The 19,729-nt window shown below is 30.9% G+C and overlaps 1 protein-coding gene across 2 annotated transcripts; it reads left to right on the forward strand.

Annotated features, from left to right (window-relative positions):
• Positions 1 to 1,132: 1,132 nt before the first annotated feature.
• Positions 1,133 to 14,672, forward strand: CNX2 (cofactor of nitrate reductase and xanthine dehydrogenase 2). Of its 2 annotated transcripts, none has more exons than XM_021422810.2 (8): positions 1,133 to 1,411; positions 1,773 to 1,834; positions 2,078 to 2,644; positions 2,764 to 2,931; positions 3,031 to 3,222; positions 13,107 to 13,175; positions 13,581 to 13,665; positions 14,128 to 14,672. In XM_021422810.2, exons 2-7 carry the CDS (start codon positions 1,781 to 1,783, stop codon positions 13,662 to 13,664), a joined length of 1,134 nt encoding a protein of 377 aa, XP_021278485.1. In that variant the 5' UTR covers positions 1,133 to 1,411; positions 1,773 to 1,780; the 3' UTR covers position 13,665; positions 14,128 to 14,672. The 2 variants fall into 2 exon arrangements, with proteins under 2 accessions (XP_021278485.1, XP_021278486.1); XM_021422811.2 differs by having other exon boundaries at positions 14,162 to 14,672.
• Positions 14,673 to 19,729: the final 5,057 nt, after the last annotated feature.

Raw genomic sequence — 19,729 nt, forward strand, 5'->3', positions numbered from 1 at the left:
TAGTGTATTAACATGTGTAAAAAATTTGTATTGTTAAGTTAGGTTCATAGCATTTGTTATAGGAGAATTAAAAAACTATGAAAGTTGAAAAAAGTAATGGAAGCAAAAAATCAAAATGTTCTTTAACATACCATAAATATGATAATCAATAAAGTATCTTGTCAAATAACAAAAAGAACAAATAAAAACAACAAAATAAACAACTAGTGAAAGTTTGATTACATGCAAGCTGAAAATATTCAAAGTCAAAACTATTAATTTAAATCTAGTATGCAAACCTATATGTCAGGATTAAATAGATACTTTCAAACAGAAAAATAAAGAGAATAGAAAAAATAATACAACCAGTAAAACTAAAATATAAATAATAGATTTAGACAATGCATAGTCTTTGCAAAGTTGCAATGTTTATCTTCTTTTAACTTTGGAGAATATCATGTTTTTGTTTAGGTTCACCATATGCTGTCAGTCTATGTCTATACTCGATTGACAAACTTTACCGTTGATTACTATTATAAATTTGATAGTCTTACTTTACCTAATCTAGACATAAAATTGGTTAAGATATGAAGAGATTATAAATATATGCAAAATCAATGCAATTTGTATTGCAAAACAAAAGCTAAAACAAAATGCAACATAGCATCATCAAATATGAACAATCAATCCTTAGCAAAAAACATATAATCAAACGTATGCAATGATTTAAACAAAAAAAAAAAAAAAAGAAAAACCAACCAAAAGAAAACAAATCCAACACAAAAAAGAACAAGTAATAAGGAGCGGAAGATAAAACAACGGACAAAGTGAAAAAGGATTAAGCGAGAGAAGAACAATCTGGAAGAATAAAAAGGAGAAAATACCCAAAAAACCTAACAAAAACTCAAAAACCTCAAAGCACCCTTACATTTTATTTTAACTCAAAACTCAGTATCTAAAACAATCAAAATAAATTAAATAATACCAATCATGTTCAAAAATTCTTAAAACGACCAAAGCAAATTAAATAATATCAGCGTATGTCCCGGATACGTGTCAACACGGGATAGTTTTCGTGTGCGTTGTGGATTTGTAATTCTAGATTAATATTAGATATTTTTTAAAATATCTCTTTATTGTTTAAAAATAAACTAAATGAAAGCGTAGGAATCTGCTGAAGGGAAAGGTGTGCTGAGTTGTTGACCTTTGGACATTTGGCCGGCAGTTGACATAAAAGTCAGGAGGAATGCAGGAGAGGAGAGGATAGGGACGGCGGAAAGGAGAGAAGAGAGGAGGAGCAATGGAGGGAAAAGGGAAGAGAATATAAACACACAGATTATATACAAAAAGAAATAAAATTAGAGAGGGAGCTTAAAAAATCCAGCTGAGAGGCACTCGATTTGACTGCAATTGCTTCAACAAGTTGCCTTCGGTCAGCCATCAATCCATCTTCAAACGTTTTTCTCGTTTTCCTTGCAGTTCCTGCCCCGTCCTCAACTCTATCCTACCAACTCCATGCATCTCTTTCCTTCAATTCAATTTTCCAATTCCCCAGTTTATATGTTTTCAATTGCCTGGAAGAAAAAAAAAACCTTGGGTTTTGATTGCTGCACTGACTTTTCTTGTGGTTTGTGCTGTTCCGTTCGGGGCTGCGATCAACTATTCTTTGCCATTGAGCTTGGAATTGATCCTTGCTTTTTTACATAATTGAAATTTATTTATCATTATTATTGGCAGTATTTGTTTCAAACTATTCTTTTATGCTGAATGAGTAATTCAACTTGTGGTTGCAGTCGTCACAATGAGGCGTTATGTATCTAGGGTTACCGACTGGAGCATGCCCTTCGCCTCCCGGGTATCTCCTCTTCTTTACCCTTTTTTTCTAGAATACAATCAATTCGCATCATTAATTGGCAATTCTTTTAATTCTTTTAATCATGTAATAAAATAGAAAACCCAATTACAACTAGTGTTTGATTTGACAAATAGTTAATTGCTCAACTATTATCATCATTATTATTAAGCTCGGTTTTTTATTCCACCACTGAAATCTAATCTAAGACTGCTCTCGTGGGAACAATTCCATACTATTAATCAGGGGTATTGTGAAGCTGCACGAAAGACCTATGCAAGTTGCTGTGCTAAGACTATAGAGGATCCGTTGAAAGATGAGGACAAACGCAATCCAGTTTCTGATATGTTGATTGATGGGTTTGGAAGGATGCACACTTACTTGAGAATCTCTTTGACAGAACGCTGCAATCTACGATGTCACTATTGTATGCCTGCGGAGGGAGTGGAGCTTACTCCTCCTCCCCAGTTACTCTCCCACCATGAAATTCTTCGTTTGGCTAATCTCTTTGTTACTTCTGGAGTCGATAAGATTCGTCTCACTGGTGGTGAGCCCACACTTAGAAAAGATATTCAAGACATTTGCTTAAACTTGTCCGCCTTGAAAGGACTTAAGACTTTGGCAATCACCACCAATGGTATCACTCTTGCCAGAAAACTTCCAATGCTTAAACAATGTGGGGTTACTGCTCTCAATATCAGCTTAGACACACTTGTCCCTGCAAAATTTGAGTTTCTGACTAGGCGTAAGGGCCATCAGAGGGTCATGGACTCCATTAATGCTGCCATTGATTTTGGCTACAATCCTGTAAAAGTATGTCATCACCCTTCTTTTAACTCTTACAAATTTTGCACTTTTCTTCTTCTTCTTCTTATTGTTTAACTGATAACTAAATAGCATTCTCCATTGGGTCTCACACTGCTTGGTCTTAGGTCAATTGTGTTGTTATGCGTGGCCTTAATGATGATGAGATGTGTGATTTTGTCAACCTCACACGTGATAAACCCATTAACATTCGCTTCATTGAGTTCATGCCTTTTGATGGAAATGTCTGGAATGTCAAGAAACTTGTGCCATACTCGGAGATGTTGGATACAGTGGTAAGGTACAACTCTTATAGCTGATCCCGCTTGCACATTTCTTTATGCTTGCTTATACACTTCACAAGTAGCTCATTCTTCTTTCCTGTTACCAAACAGTCAAAGCAATTTCCAAGCCTAAAGAGGCTGCATGATCATCCGACAGAGACAGCCAAGAATTTCAAGATAGATGGCTACATGGGTACTGTTTCTTTCATTACATCCATGACTGAGCATTTTTGTGCTGGTTGTAATAGATTGAGACTTTTAGCTGATGGTAACTTCAAAGTATGTCTCTTCGGTCCTTCAGAGGTGAGCTTGATTACTGCTTTTCTTGATTATCTTATGGCCCACTCCTTACACAATCTGTTGCCTTTGCTTGCTGTTCATTTGCATTCTTTACCAAATTCTTCTTTTTCTTTTGTTTTTTAAAATGCACTTAAATATGTCAAACTTTGCAGCATCTTTTATTGAATAAAGTAGGCTTGGTCATTGACATGGAATTTAGATGTGTCTGAAAGTTTCATGTTTTAGCTGTTAGGGATTCGAATCATGCTAAGATGGATCATACGCAATGGAATATTATTATAATTTTAATCCTCTAAGTTATGGATAACTTTAATTGAAACTAATCTAGAAAAAACAACAAGAGAAAGATTTTGATATATTTTAAAATATGATGTCTACTTTCTTTGGTGGAATTCTCCTTAAGTTTTCGTTTTGAGTTTTGTACACAAACTAATACTTATCAAATCATAGTAGTACAATTGTTTTGCCTTTAATGATGATCTATACAGTGATTTACCAAAATCTCTTCACTAAGAGTGTGTGGATCCTTAAGTCAAAGTTTGTGCTAGCAAACTCTCAACTTTGAGCTCCCTTGTGTTTCTCTCTTTTTGGTTAGATTCTATCTCAACACGTGAAAAAATAAAACAAAACTCTTCTATATGTTCAAAAGGTAGCTAAAAGATTTTTTTATAGAGTGAATTGACCTATTTTATATTCATCAAGGATTAGAAAATATCTTGGGGTAATTGGGTTTTTATTTAATACTTCATCAAATCTTATTTGATTTAGCTCAATACTTAATTGGATTAAGTCTATATAAAATCAATTAGATTACATTTCATTGAACTTAAATTAGTTTTGACAATTCACCTTATGTGTGTGACCTATTAGGTACTCAACATGTTGGTAATAAATATAAATTAATTCAACTAACAATTTATATTTATATTTATAGATCATGAGTGGCATCTAGTAATACATTACGACCATCTAAATGTCAAGAGAGTCCATATGATTTAACTAACCATTTAGTGTACAATATCTCAATGTAATTCAATTCTTTCATCGTATATCTCGGATAGATAAAAAACTTGACGCGGTGTCTACTTTCTAACTTATCCATATTAGTCTTGCAGTTTTTACATTGACCTATCAAGATTGCATTCACCAAGAACTTTTAGTTAATATAAACCAAGAGCAAATGAGATATGTTCTTTTGAAATCACTTAGGGTGATAGAATCCTCTCTAGACTACTCATTCATTTTCGTATGTTTCATGTCATACCCAAAAGCATCCTGTTTAAGCATTTGATCGCCTCCAGATTCGTAGAGATGAAATCAAAATATGACAATTCACATACAAGATGACTTGGCATCACAAGTCTAAGGATTATTTATTCTATTGACACATTAGAGTATTTTCATAGATATTTGAGTGAAATACCAAATAAAACTCTCATAACGGGTCATATTTCATGAATTTGTTCTTTAACAAGCACCCATATACTGTCCCCAAGCATATCACATCAACTTATGAGATCAATTGCTTACTTCCAAAGTAATAAGGCTTAGTATGTACTAGCCTTTGAACATTGTCAATGTTTTTATTCTTGATAATCCAATGACCATAAACATATTTAGAAATAAGACTTTGATGCATAAGAATCTTATAATTATAACTTTTATAATTTCTTTGTAAAGCCATTATGTTCCATGGACTTTATTTATATAAGTTTCTCATAACTCTTTATAAATAAACTCATGGATATAGAAATATCTCATACTTTATATAAAATATCCATAATATGTTTAATATGCAATATGACTAATTAATGTAATGTTTTACAAGCATAAAATTGTTTAGCTTGTAGGGCATACACTAACAATCTCCCACTAGCACTAAAGCTAATCGCCCATGTACCTAATACCAAAGCTCTCCAATTGACAATCATGTTTTTGTTAGGATAGAACTTTGGTAAGAGGGTTAGCTAAGTTGTCCTCCATGGGTACTCTCTTTATATTAATATCACCTCTTTCAATAATCTCCCTCATAAAGTGATAACACCACAATACATGTTTAGATCGCTGATGAGACCTCGGTTCCTTGCGCGATGGCTCCATTGTTGTCACAGAACAAAGTTATAGGATCAACAATGCTAGGAACCAGATCAAGTTCAATTATGAACTTGATCCAAACCCCTTCCTTCGTTGTCTTAGACGTAAAGATGTATTCAGCCTTGGTTGTAAAATCTATAGTTGTTACTTGCTTGAAACATTTCCAGCTAATAGCACTGCCATTTAAGGTAAATGTAAACACACTTTGCGATTTGCTATCATCTTTATTGGATTGGAATGTACTATCTCTATATCATTTAACTTGGAGTTCAACCCATCCATAGATCAAGAAAACATCCTAAGTCCTTCGTAAGTACTTAAAGGATATTTTTCATAGCTATCTAGTGACTCTCACCTAGATTCGATTGGTATTTGCTCGTGACACTCAAAGCATACGCCACATCTGGTCTAGTACATAGCATGGCATACATGATGGATCTTATAGCCGATGCATACGGTGTCCTATCCATCCTCATCTTCTCAATCTTGTGTCTTTGGACACATATCCTTTGAGAGATGAATGCCATGTGACAGAAGCAAGTGTACTTTTTTGGACTTAGTCATATTAAACCTCTTTAACACCTTATCTATATAAGTGGATTGGGACAATCTTAGCAACCTCTTTGATCTATCTCAATAGATCCTTATTCTCAAAATATAGGCTGTTTCTCTCAAATCCTTCATGGAGGATTGTTTGGATAGCCATATCCTAATAGTTTGCAACATTGATATATCTAGTCCTATTAGTAGTATGTCATCAACACAAAGTACTAAAAATACAACTGCTTGTCCATTTACCTTCTTATCAACACATGGATCATTAGGATTCTTGAAGAAATCATATTCTTTAACAGTTTCATCAAATCTGATGTTCTAGCTTCTAGACGCTTGCTTTAGCCTATAAATGGACTTTTGGAGTTGCATACTTTATATTGATTCTTTTTAGATGTAAAACCTTAAAAGTTGTGTCATATACACTTTCTTTTGCAAATTCCCATTAAGGAATGCTGTTTTTACATCCATCTGTCATATCTCATAATCATAATATGCAGCAATAGTAAGCAAAATCCTAATAGATTTAATCATGACTTCAGGTGAGAAGGTTTCCTCATAATTGATTCTTTCAACTTGGTTATAACCTTTAGTAACCAACCTAGCCTTATACATTTGTACATTACCATCTATGTCAGTCTTTCTCTAAAAGACCCATTTGCATCCTATGGTTTTACCCTTTCAAGTGCATCAACCATAGTCCATACTTGGTTGACATGCATGGCATTCATCATAGATATCATTGCCTCCAGCCACTTATCAGAATCAATATCAGATATTGCTTCTTCATAAATAGTAGGCTTTTTGTCAATTAGTAGAGCTTCTTTTTCCAGCATAAATCTATATCTCTCTGAAAGTTGTCTTTTGTCTTGTAGATCTACGAAGCACTTGTGTTTCTTGAGCACCGGTATGAGCATCCAATGCTTTAATCGTTAGCTCAAGTTCCAAAAGGATGTTAGTTTGTGGTTCTGAAACCTCTTCAAGAATTATTTACTCCCACTAGCCCTTTCAAGTAAAAACTTTTTCCAAGAAAGTGGCATGTTTTGAGACAAAACACTTTTTGCTCGGTAGGATTATAAAAATAGTATCTTACAGTTTGTTTAGGATACCCTACAAACTTGCATTTGTCTAATCTAGCTCTAAACTTATCAGATGATGCACGTTTCACATAAGTCGTATGTCCCCAAATCCTTGTATAAGAGAAGTTTAGCCTTTTGCCATACCACATCTCATATAATGTATTATCAACCGATTTGGTTGGAACCTTGTTAAAAAGGTAAGTTGTAGTCTTTATAGCAAATCCCTAAAAGGATATCGGAAAGTTTGCCCTACTCATCATGATACGAACCATGTCTAACAAGGTTTGGTTTCTCTTTTCAGACACTCCATTATGTTGTGGAGTTCCAAGTGGAGTCCATTGTGATAGAATCTCATGTTCTGCTAGATAATCTAAAAACTCTTAACTAAGATATTCTCCTCTTTGATCTGATCTAAAAGTGTTATTTCTCAACTTTAGCCATAAACTCTTTGAACTTTTCAAAAACTTCAGACTTATACTTCATTAGGTATGCATAACCAAATCTAGAATGGTCATTTGTATACGTAATGAAATACGAATAACCTCCGTTAGCTGGTGTGTATAAGGATCCACATACATTTGAATGTATTAGCCTTAGGAGCACACCTGTTCTTTCTGCTTGTTCAGTAAAAAGAGTCTCAGTCATCTTACCAAAGAGACAACATTCACAAGTTCCATATGATTCATAATCATATGGATCTAGGTAACCTTGTTTATATATCTTGGCTATCCTTGTCTCATTGATATGACCCAAGTCTACAATGTCAGATGTAGGTTTGATTTGGATTATCTTTTCCAAGCTTCATTGACATCTATATTAAGTACTGGGCTATCAAGATGCATAACATAAAGTTCTCCATGACATGTTATGGATCCATAAAATATATCATTTAGAATGACAATGCAACAATTACCCTTTATACTAAATTTGAAATCATCATTCTTAGATAGGTATGAAACCGAAATGATGTTTTTAGTTAATGCTGGTACACAATAGCACTCTTTTAGCTCCAACACTAAACCCTGATGGTAAAATGAGATCACAAGTCCTAATGGCAACTGTTGCAATTTTTGCACTATTGCCTACTTTTAGGACTACCTCATTTATACCAAGCTTTCTACTATCTCTTCAAACTTTTATGTCAGTACGTAAATGTGATCCATATCTTGAATCTATTATCCAAGATTTAGGATATACAGTGGAAAGGTTAGGATCAATCATATTTAAAATTATTTGTTTACTTGTCAAGATTGCACTTTTTCATTTATTGAGAACTTTTCTCAAAGTGATAAACCAGTCTAAACATTTTAAGTTGATGGCATCAAGCATGCCAAGCAAAGTAGTGATTATTGTTATACCCATTCTAACAACCTATAAATATAGAAAAAGTATTTGTATTAGTCTTTCATGTTATTAACCAATTTAAGATGGGGTATTAAATCTTATATTGATTCTCCAACTAATTTTTCATAATAATAGCCTTCACTATTATACAAAAATCTCTAGTAGACATTTCTAGCAGGTTGGTACTCCTTTCGAATTATTGCAATCTTAAGTGACTAAACAAATTATAATAAGCCTAATTGTGTAGATAACTTAGCTTATCAATTGCATTCCCATGCAACTCCCAGATCAGTTAGTTGACAACTCATTGTCTATATGCATCATATGCATTCCGCCTAACCTTGTCTCTAAGATCGTGGTCAAGTGTGACACATCTAAACCACATAGTTTAATTGAGTAAAACTCACAAATAACTCTAACGTGCCCATGTAAAAATTTGACCTTAAGTGACTCAACAAGTCTTCAATTAAAAGGGTAGCTTGGTTATCTTGTTATATGATGGAAGACAACTTAATCATGCAAAGCATGTGACTCAATATTTTAATGAGGGATTTTTGTTGTTGTTTTTATCTTGTTGTTTAGGTTTCATCGAATCTGGCATCTATAGCATTTATAATGTTGCATAAAATAAATCTATCACATGCATACTACTAGGATGATTATGGTCTTTTTATCTAATCTAATTTTCTTAAGCTATCGAAGGAAATTAGTTGGTCAAATCCTAAGGGATTACATTCAAATATCATTATATCTTGTAGTCTTGTAATCTTCATGTCTCCTTGGTGTGTTCATCCTTCATTCTTGGAATTACGAAATTTTCTTCCTAATTTAATTCTATAGATTCTAATTACATATATGTAAAGAAACTTCAAGTTACATTTGAGGGTAGTAAGATGAGAAAAGAATTTTACAACTCTTGAATAGAATAGAGGAAAGGCAGGGCACACATTCCCTATTTATAAAATAAATACCAAATGCATTCAACTATAACCATCCATAACACATTATAGTGGTCTAAGTCCATAATCATCTTTATACATTCATAATCATATAATGAACATATGAAACTTATGTTTAGTTCAAATTGAAGATCTTATATATCATTTGGCAATAATATCACTGAACCTTTGAGGATCTTAATCTAAATAATTTGCTGTCTTAATTCCATAATACGTCTTGTGCTTGTTTAGAAGTTCTAGACTTACTATAAATTCAATTGAGTATAGACTTAGTAATCCTAAACCTTTTAGGACTATGAATTTAAATATGATCTTTATTCTTAACAAGAGTCCTAATCATATTAGAAATTTAATGTTCACAAGGAATCTTAATCCAATTAGGCTTTCTAATCTTATTAGAAAATTTAATCCTTATTGTCCTTAATTTTACAATCTTAGTCTAATTAGAATTGAATCCTTATGGCCAAGAGTCATATTTCTTTGCCAATTTAAGTTTAGAATTTGATTTGGGAGAATCTTAAACTCTTTAGAATATATTTTACTACAATTAGGAGTCTAAATCCAAGTCATAACCGAATTAATACAACTCCTAATTATATAGAGGAGAAATCGCACAAGCTAGTGTAATTTTATTGGGTTTGCTTCACCTATACTATCTCAAATTCTTTGGACTCCATCCTCCATTGTTTGTTGTGATTTTGACACCAATTCAGAGACATCCCATGCCTTAAACATCATGCCAAAAAGCTCTCAAAATCTCAGTAAATTTGGAGAACAAACAGTCATGATGTTGCAAAAGTTCTTGTCACATAAGAATACAATTCTAGCAAATTGTTTGTGTAGAAACATCATTAGATCACCACCTAAACAAGGTGATTAAATTCTGTAAATTTCAGAGGTTGAGATCATCCTCTTAACTTCTATCCTTCAAAAATCACACACAAACTCCTTCTCGAAGACCTTAAAAAAAATTTACAAAACAGATCACCTTTTGCGGTTAGATTTTTCATATTTAAATTCTCTTAAAACAAATCTATAAAATCTTTAAGGACTTATTAAATCTAGATTTTAAATATATAAATCAAGACTTTAAAAGCCTTTTGAAGTATCAATTAGATTTGAAAAATCCATTCAGAATTATTCTAAATTTTTTATTTCAAACTTTGCATCAAATTGATATATAAACAAAAACAATTTTTGTAATCTTCAACAACTAAACATAAAACTAGGTTAAATCAATTAAAAGAGGCTGTGATACCACTGTTAGGGATTCAAATCATGTTAAGATAGATCATACGTAACAGAATATTATTATAATTTTAATCTTTTAAGTCATGGATCACTTTAATTGAAATTAATCTAGAAAAACTAATTTTTGTAATATAAACAAAAAATTATTTTTTTGTAAATAAATTTTTGTAAAATTTTTTTTTTCAAACTTTGCATCAAATTGACATATAAATAAAAACAGTTTTTGTAATCTTCAACAACTAAACATAAAACTAGATTAAATCAATTAAAAGAGGCTATGATACCACTGTTAGGGATTCGAATCATGTTAAGATGGATCATACGTAGCAGAATATTATTATAATTTTAATCCTTTAAGTCATGGATCACTTTAATTGAAATTAATCTAAAAAAACCAATTTTGATATATCCCAAAATTTGATGTTTGCTTTCTTTGGTGGAATTTTCTTTGGGTTTTCGTTTTTGAGTTTTGTACACAAATTAAGACTTATCAAACCATAGCAGCACAATTGCCTTACATCTAACGGTGATTCATATAGTGATTTACCAAAATCTCTTCATTAAGAGTGTATGAATCCTTAAGCTAAGGTTTATGTTAGCAAATTGTCAACTTTGAGCTTCCTTGTGTTTCTCTCTCTTTGGCTATGATCTTATCTCAACACATGAGAAAATAAAACAGAATTCTTTTATTTGTTCAAGAGGCGGCTAAAGGATTTTTTTATAAAATGAATTGACCTATTTTATATCCATCTAGGATTTAAAAATATCTTGGGCTAATTGGGCCCTTATTTAATACCCCAGTAAATCATATTTGATTTAGCTCAATACTTAATTAAATTAAGCTTTTATAAAATCAATTAAATCACATCCAATTGAACTTAAATTAATTTCGACAATTCACCTTATTGTGTGACCCATCAGGTACCCAACATGTTAGCAATAAATATAAATTAATTCAATTAAGAATTTATATTTATTTTTGTATTTATAGATCATGAGCGGTATTTAGCAACATATCATGACCACTCAAATGTTAGGAGAGTCAACATGGTTTGATTAACCTTTTAGTGTACAGTATCTCAATGTAATTCAATCCTTTCATCATATATCTCGGATAGATAGAAAGCCTGGCTCGGTGTTTACTTTTTAATTTATCCATATTAGTCCTATAGTTTCTATATTGACCTATCAAGATTGCTTTGGCCAAGGACTTTTAGTCAATACAAGCCAAGAGTAAATAAGATATGCCCCTTTCAAATCACTAGGGGTGGTGAATCATCTCTAAACTATTTATTCATTTTCGCATATTTCATGTCATACCTAAAAGCACTTTGTGTAAACATTTGGTTACTTCTAGACTCGTAGAGGTGAAATCAAACCATAACAATTCACATATAAGATGGCCTAGTATCACAAGTTTAAGGATTACTTATACTATTGGCACGTGAGTATTTTCACAGACACTTGAGTAAAATATCAAATAGAACTCTCTTAATGGGTCATATTCAATGAACTTGTTTCTTAAAAAGCATCCACATACTATCCTTAAGCATCTCATATACTTTAACCTATAAAATTATTTACTTACTTCCAAAGTAAGGAGGCTTAGCGTCACAAATTACACTTTTTCGCTTAAATATGCGATAGTCTATGCGACCTTTGAAGGAACGTTTCCATTTAAGCCAGCTAATAGCTCATTTATATCTTTTCAAGCATCAACAATAGCAACAAATTAGATTAAGGCACGCACATCGAAATCATAGGGTATACTGAATGCTATATACGTAAACACTACGATCAAATAAGGAAACATGTTTTATTAATATGAAAATGAGTACAAAGGGACCAAGACACATCATTGTCGGGTCATAGGGGCAGCACTAGATGATTTGTTACAAACATACCTTTACCAGTGAGGCAGCCCAACAATCCGTCAAATGCTTACCTTCTATAAAGAGTTTATGAGATTTTACAAGTGTTCTACCAATAACTATGACAATGCTTAAAATGAAAACATTCTTTTCCTAAAAGATCTTTCGTCCTAAAGACTTAATATGTGTTTCTAGAGATATTACCACGAGCCATTATAATGTTTGAAAGGGACACATTTCCCTCACAAGTACAAAAGACTCAATCTCCTAGACAACTTTAGCTTGTCATAATCCGAGACAAGGTTGGCTCATCACACTTAGCATGTACCAACCTTTGAGCATTAGCAATGTCCTTATTCTTGACAATACAATGACTAGGAATATTTTTAAGAATAAGGCTTTGATACATAAGAATCTTATAATTACAACCTTTATAATTTCTTTGGAAGGCCATTACGTTCCAATGACTTTATCTACATAAGTCTCTCAAAACTCTTTATAAATAAATTCATGAATAAAGAAATATTTCATACATTATATACAATCTCTATAATGTATTTAACATGAAATATGACTAATTAATATAGTGTTTTACAAGCACAAAATCGATTGACTTGCAGGTTTACATTAACACTAACCCCTATTGAGTTAAGCTTTGATATGCTCTTCATTGTGTCAACATAGTGACTACACTTTTGATATTACTTATCTTTCTTACTAGTGTTGATTCTTCTCAGGTTAGCTTAAGGGATCCTCTTCGTTGTGGTGTTGGTGATGAGGAACTTAGAGAAATAATTGGAGCAGCGGTATGCATTGTACTTAATAATGCATAGCTTTCCTAATTTATTACTTAATCGTGTTTAATAATCCAATCATTACCATGCAATGTAAAATAATAGACAACTGTGTATATATAATGACCTTTTTTTCTACATGATGACTTTAGTTTAATGACTTTGTTTTAGTGTCTGTGTTTTTCTTGGGCTTTTGAGTCAGAGGCCAATGATTTTGACAATCATGCTCTTTCTTTTTCTTTGGGGTGAGGAGAGGGCAGTAGTTGAGTTTTGTAGCTTTTTTATTGTAAATGAGCGATATGGCCGGTTGATGGATCATGGTAGCATTAATTTGTGCTTAAAGTTGAAAGGAAAATTATTTTATTCTTCTTCTCTTTGCTTAACTTTTACTACATTCATTTTTTTTCTTTGGTTTAGGTTAAGAGGAAGAAGGCTTCACATGCTGGGATGTTCGAAATTTCAAAGACAGCGAATAGACCTATGATACACATCGGTGGCTAAGGTACTCAGAATCCTTGTAATGTAATAAGAGATCTGGCATCTGGATTGCTTTTGTGTGGGTCACGTTTTCAGTTCTTCCCCATTAGGGTTGAACACTTTTCTTGCTTTTCTAAAGTGCAATTTATAACAAATTTTGTTTCTTATTTTGTACTCTACTTTTTGTACAGCTCAGAGTAACATAGGATGGCCATTTCCTGTTTGAATATGGAATGGTTTTGTAGGTTAACTAATATCTATGCTCGTCTCTGACTGATAGAAGATTGCAAATTCCGTTATTCTTTTCTTCCTAACTAATAAATGTAGACTAAACCCAGACATAATAAGTCTGTTAAAAAATATTAAAAGGCGTTTGGGGTTCACAGGTGAGGTTTAGGGTATGGTTTTGGAAGATTTCCAGAGTAAATTCCGTTGCTGCAATTGGTTATTTCACCTAGTTGATTAAATGAGTTTATTGTTTGTGAAGCACTAACGTGGAGCCATGGCTGAACCAACTACAGGAAACACATAAAACGATGTGGAAATGAACTCTACAAGCAGTCAACGATGCAGGAGCCATTTGGCTGCCAAAGCATGAAAATGGAATTTCTGTCGATACTTTGGGCAGAAGAGATACTAAACTGTTGTACTAGTATTTTGATATTGCTATAGTCTCATTTTTCTTTCTTGTTTTTGATTCATTTATGCGTTTCCAAAGTAATAATTCAGGTAAGTCGTATTCTAACACCTAGATCTTTAAAGAATTATACGATTTTAAGATAATTTTCCATATCCAGTTGTCTATGAGAATGGATGAGATGTACACTCATCACTCATCTAATTATACTCTTACCTCAAACTCAAACCTTATTCTTATACTTTGTCTTTTAGTTTTAAGGTTTGTTGCGGAGAACAATATGTGTAGGACAGTTAATTTTTTTTTTTAGTAATTTTCATTATTTAAGATAAATATTTGTAGGATAATTAATTATTTATGTGGAATGCTTTTATTAGGTAAGATATTAAGTTTTATTTATATGTATGTTTTTCGTTATTTTATTATTATTCATATATAATAGTTTTAATGTTAAAAATTAAGATTTAAATGTCTTCCAAATTTGATGAATATTGATTTTTTTATGGTGTAATGGTGGAAAAAATGATGAAAAATAAAAAAAAAATAATAGTGAGTGATGTGAAAAATATTTTTAATAGATGATCCAAATAACGAAAACCAAACAACAAAAAATATTGGGTTTTACAATAAAATCTTATACACATTATTTTAGCAAGTTAGATTCTGAATGCACAATGGAGTCGAAAACCTTGTTTGCCTTCACTTTTTTTAATTGAAAACCTATTATGAAGTTTTTATAAAAAAAAATACTTATTAAAACTAAGTTAAAAATGTTTGGTAAGTTATTTAGTAAAATAAATAATATAAGTTTTAATTGTAGTTTAAATTATCATAAATGGTATTATTGTCATATTTAATCCCTTAATAAATTAAAGTGGAATAAGTCAGCTTCGAGTTTATATATGATTTAAGATCTTAAAAGTAAACAAATTTATATAAAAATGTAATAGGAATAGCTTTCAAACTTTGTATAGTAGTAATAATATTATATTTTTGTTAAACTAGCAAGCAATCGGATATGATGCTTTAATTTCCCAAAAAAGAAGAGAAAAAAATAAAACAATGTACTTGACATTATTTTTTTTTTTGGTAAAGAAAAGAGAAAACCTTTAAATAGTATTTGAATAGAGTTTTGAATTTTGGTTTTTCTTTTTTCATCTTTATATGAATAAAAAAATCTCAGATTTTGCTATTTTATTGTTATGTCTTCTATTTTTTTCTAATGATCTTTGTAGAGAGAGATTGCAATTTGCATTGGAAAATGGTGATTTGCAAAAAAAAAGGAGAAGAGAGGGGGATAGATTGAGAAAGAGAAAGGGATATTTCTTGAAAAGTTGATGTGCTTTTAAAAAAAGAGAAAAGAAAGCTCATCTCTGGAGCTTTTTTTAAGCACTGTTTTTTAAAATTTTATTCTATAAAAAAGTTATTTTTTTAAAGAGTTTCTCAAATTTCTATTTGGTATGGCTTCTGTTTTTAAAAAATAGATAAATTGAAAAAAGATAAGTCAAATAGACATTAAAACAAGTTTCTTTTCCGCCTTTACCTTAAAAAACAAATCATACTGAAGCAAAAAAAGGGTGCACTTAATCAAAGGTAAGGGCAGACGGACATATAGTGGAGGGGTGTCACATGACATTACTTAAGTACCAAAAATCCATACTAATTATACTACTTATATTAGAATTTTATGTAGTTAATGATATTAATGAAGCCATTGATTTTTTGTTAATTTTTTAAAGAATGAGATCAAAAACTCTAAGTCAGAACAGAGTTAATTATGACACCATTCAAAAAAATTTTTTTGGTCCGCTCCTAATCAGAGGTGCCTTATGTTAAGAGATGTAAAGTGCTTTTGCTATTATGTAGCTCCAACATAACATCAAACCAATCTAAAGTCAACTACTGTGAGACAAATATAATGACATATGGTTCTTGCTTTAGATTTTGAATGCATGATAGAGTCCATAATGAGGGGAAAACATGTAATCAAATTACATAATGTTGCAGAATTTAAAACTTTTTCCCCTTAAAAAGATCAATTTTTGGATTTAATAAAGGAATCCCTAGCAAAGAGGAAGAAGATAATAATGCCTTCAAACCTTGTAAGTCGATTTCATTCAGTTTCAAACCTTGAAAATTGAAGTAATATTTGTCACAAAGTTGTTCAAGTGTTTAGCTTCTAATGATGATATATAGCAATAACTAGAAAATCTCCAAGACAAAGATAGGACTAATTTAGCCTATTACTAGCTAAGGTTCAATTTTTTCACAAATTCAGTGTGAAAACCTTTACAAGGGTCTGCCTAAACATATGTATTTATAGGTCATTCCACTAATCCCAGTTAGGATTTTCATAGCTTATATGCTAGTTTATAGAATTGCCCTTATTTAATTGAATTGTTTCAATTATATTCTTGAAATTCTAATTTTTTTTGCAATTAAGTCTAACTTAATTTCCATATTAATATCTTGTTATCACACTTAATTAGTGTGATTTCTTGGGTTCTTAACATGTGGACAACAAATATAAATTGTAATTTTAATTCAATTAGGATTAGATAAATCAAACTCTTTTGCATTCACCACCAATTTCAAATTGATTAATTCACCTTTATAGGCCAATATTGACATTTAGCAATATGTCATGATCATTCAAATCTTAAGAAGAGTCAATGGTTCAACTTAATCCTTTAATGCATAGTCTTGCATTGTAATTCAATCTTTTCATTAAGAAGTATCTTGACAAGACACAGAGCATAATTTAGTGTAACTTTATTTGTCTTAAGTTATGTAGTTTTGAAACTAAGTATTAACTTTTTAATGAAATGCAAGAAATTCTTTTGCATTAAAAACTCTTTTTCTTAATCTTCATTTTGTGTTGTCAAGTTAAAATTGTACTCAGGGTGATGAGTTTTCTATTGACTTAGGGTGTGTTAGGAATTTTGAAAATATGGTGCCTTGGAAAGTAAGTATATTCTTATGCTTAATTTCATTAAATTTATAATGAAAGTACATTTTGATAATAAGATAAAGAGTCTGTTTTAAGTAAGCATTCATTATCTAGTTATTAAGGTATCATGGTCCTATTGAGATATTAAAATACATTTGTATAAAAAGTCATACATAGGAGACATGTATTTTAATTGAATCTAAAAATTGTTCACAGCCATATAATAAAGCTGATCACTTTATTGTGTTAAGGTTGTAGTGTCCAAATTACTTCCAATGAAATGAATGTGATTCACTTCAAGGAAATGATGACTCTCAAATTATCGAAATGGTTGACTTTGAGTCATGATACTATAACATGAACTGAAATCATGTGAGAATTAAATTTAAGTTTAACCGTTACTTAAATCTTGATCTCACACTTATGCATTTGCTTATAGTAAAATCGAAATCTTGATGGATAGTGGACTCGTGTTTAGTCTCCTTATAATCTTTGATTTACCATGAGCATGATCATCATAAAGTGTTGAGCTAGACTCCTTATATTGAGATTATAATCGAGATGAACATCTGGTAACATATATCTAAATAATGAAATTCATAGCATTAACATCAATTCTAATGATTTCAGAAAAATTGATGACAAATATGGACCAAGTGGATTGATGAATTAGCTATTCATCACATCTGGATACTCAAAAAATTAGATCTAAAGCATTGAGTCACTAATTGGATAAAATTTAAGATTAGGGGATAAAATTGACATAAAGGGTAAAATGGTAATTTTACCTTTTATCATTATATGGTTATGATGGTTTACAATATAAGGTTTGCAATTGGACAACTAATTATTAATATTAAGTATTAAATTATTTCTTATAATTATAGTTAATCCAATTGTGCAACCGTAAATCTATGGTGGAGTAATTTCATGGTTAATAAGATTAAATTGTTTTTAATGAGATTAAGAATAATTCTAAATTTATTGGAGCTTGGAATATCTATGTCTAAATAGATTCCCCACTTTGCTTTGTAGAATTCGACTTGTTTAAGTTGGAAGGCATGTTTTAACATGATTAATTAACTTGTGTACAAAAATGGTAGCTTTAACATATTTGTCTTAATTTAGACAACAAAACATGTTTGGTTTTAATTTAGACAAAAAAAAATATGTTTGTCTTCATTTAAGACAAGAAAAATATTTTTTTTCTGAATCTAGACAAGAAAATATATTTGTCTCAATTTAGACAAGATAAAATATTTTTGTCTTAATTAAAAATAAGAGTTGTCATAAATTAAGATAATGTTAGGAGGATTCATGCAAAATGAATCTGGACATCCATGTGGATAAAAGAGACTCCATGTTTGACTATCACTCTTTTATTTATTATTAATTCATTTTAAATAAAGATGAATAATAATAAAATAAGAGTTATTATTCGATAAGAAGTTTTATTTTATCAAGAACTTTAAATGATAATTAAAGAATTAAATTATTAATTTTTTAATTTTAATTTTGATAATTATGGAGCATGTTTTATGTTTCCATAACTCTAAATGGATAGTCAAGATCGATTTAAAAGTGTTTGATTTTGATTAAACCTTCGAGGCAATAGTTTTAATAAAAAGAGAAGAGATTGGAAGAAATGAATTAGGCGTACTTTTTCTAGAAAAAGTTTTAGCCGTCACTTCTCTCCTCCTCCTCCAAACTTTGTTATATCTTTCTTCTTTTCTCCCATTCTTGACTGACTTTTTTTTTAAAAACATAGCCATTAATTTTTAAGAAGAAAAGAAAGACAAAATCGGTTGCTATCTTATAGTTTAACATTCCACACCTTATCCACTCAAGGTTTAAGTTGAAAGTATTTTTAAGAATAAGTGGTAAACTTGTTTGGTTGAGAAATCATTTATTGGTGTGGTGGTGTCCCAAAACTAAAATCTCAAAATATAAGGTATGTTTTTGCTTAGTTAATAGATTCTTATTGTCCTTAGGATGTGATTATGTTACTTGTAATAAAAATGATGTGCGTTTCTTCTTGTGTAATCGGATTGCTTGCTTCCTTTATAAAAGAAAATTTTGAAATCCATACTTTACACAATTACGTCAATCCATTAAAATCTTACTCCAATAGGGTGATGAGTCCTCTATTGATCATTCATTTATCTCCATGTGTTTTATATTACATCTAATGTCTATCTTATTGAACATCCTTGGTTAGGATTACATAAGATAATATCCGAATATAACATTTTGTACACGACAATTTGATGATCTGAAGTCTAAGAATCACTTACACAATTATTACATGAGAATTTGGTTTTATAGACACATACAGAGTTGAGTGAGATATCAAATGAAATTTTGATAGTGGGTCATGTTTAGTGCATTTGTTCATATAATAAATATCCGCATGTTTGTTTAAGTATCTCCTATTTCAACCTATAAGATAAGTTGCTCAATACATAAATAAGAAACATAATCATGTATCAATCACTTGGCTTT

The sequence above is a fragment of the Theobroma umbraticum genome, unplaced genomic scaffold (assembly GCF_002168275.2).
Source record: "Theobroma umbraticum cultivar Fairchild unplaced genomic scaffold, ASM216827v3 scaffold_95.0, whole genome shotgun sequence".
In the NCBI taxonomy this organism is placed as follows: Eukaryota; Viridiplantae; Streptophyta; class Magnoliopsida; order Malvales; family Malvaceae; genus Theobroma; species Theobroma umbraticum.

What these genes read in the sequence shown, in the direction of transcription:
- CNX2 (XM_021422810.2), top strand. Translation starts at nt 1,781, where the DNA reads ATGAGGCGTTATGTATCTAGGGTTACCGACTGGAGCATGCCCTTCGCC. An exon ending in GCATGCCCTTCGCCTCCCGG is followed by an intron (nt 1,835 to 2,077) that starts GTATCTCCTCTT and finishes ACTATTAATCAG; the next exon opens with GGGTATTGTGAAGCTGCACG. An exon ending in GTCTCTTCGGTCCTTCAGAG is followed by an intron (nt 3,223 to 13,106) that starts GTGAGCTTGATT and finishes GATTCTTCTCAG; the next exon opens with GTTAGCTTAAGGGATCCTCT.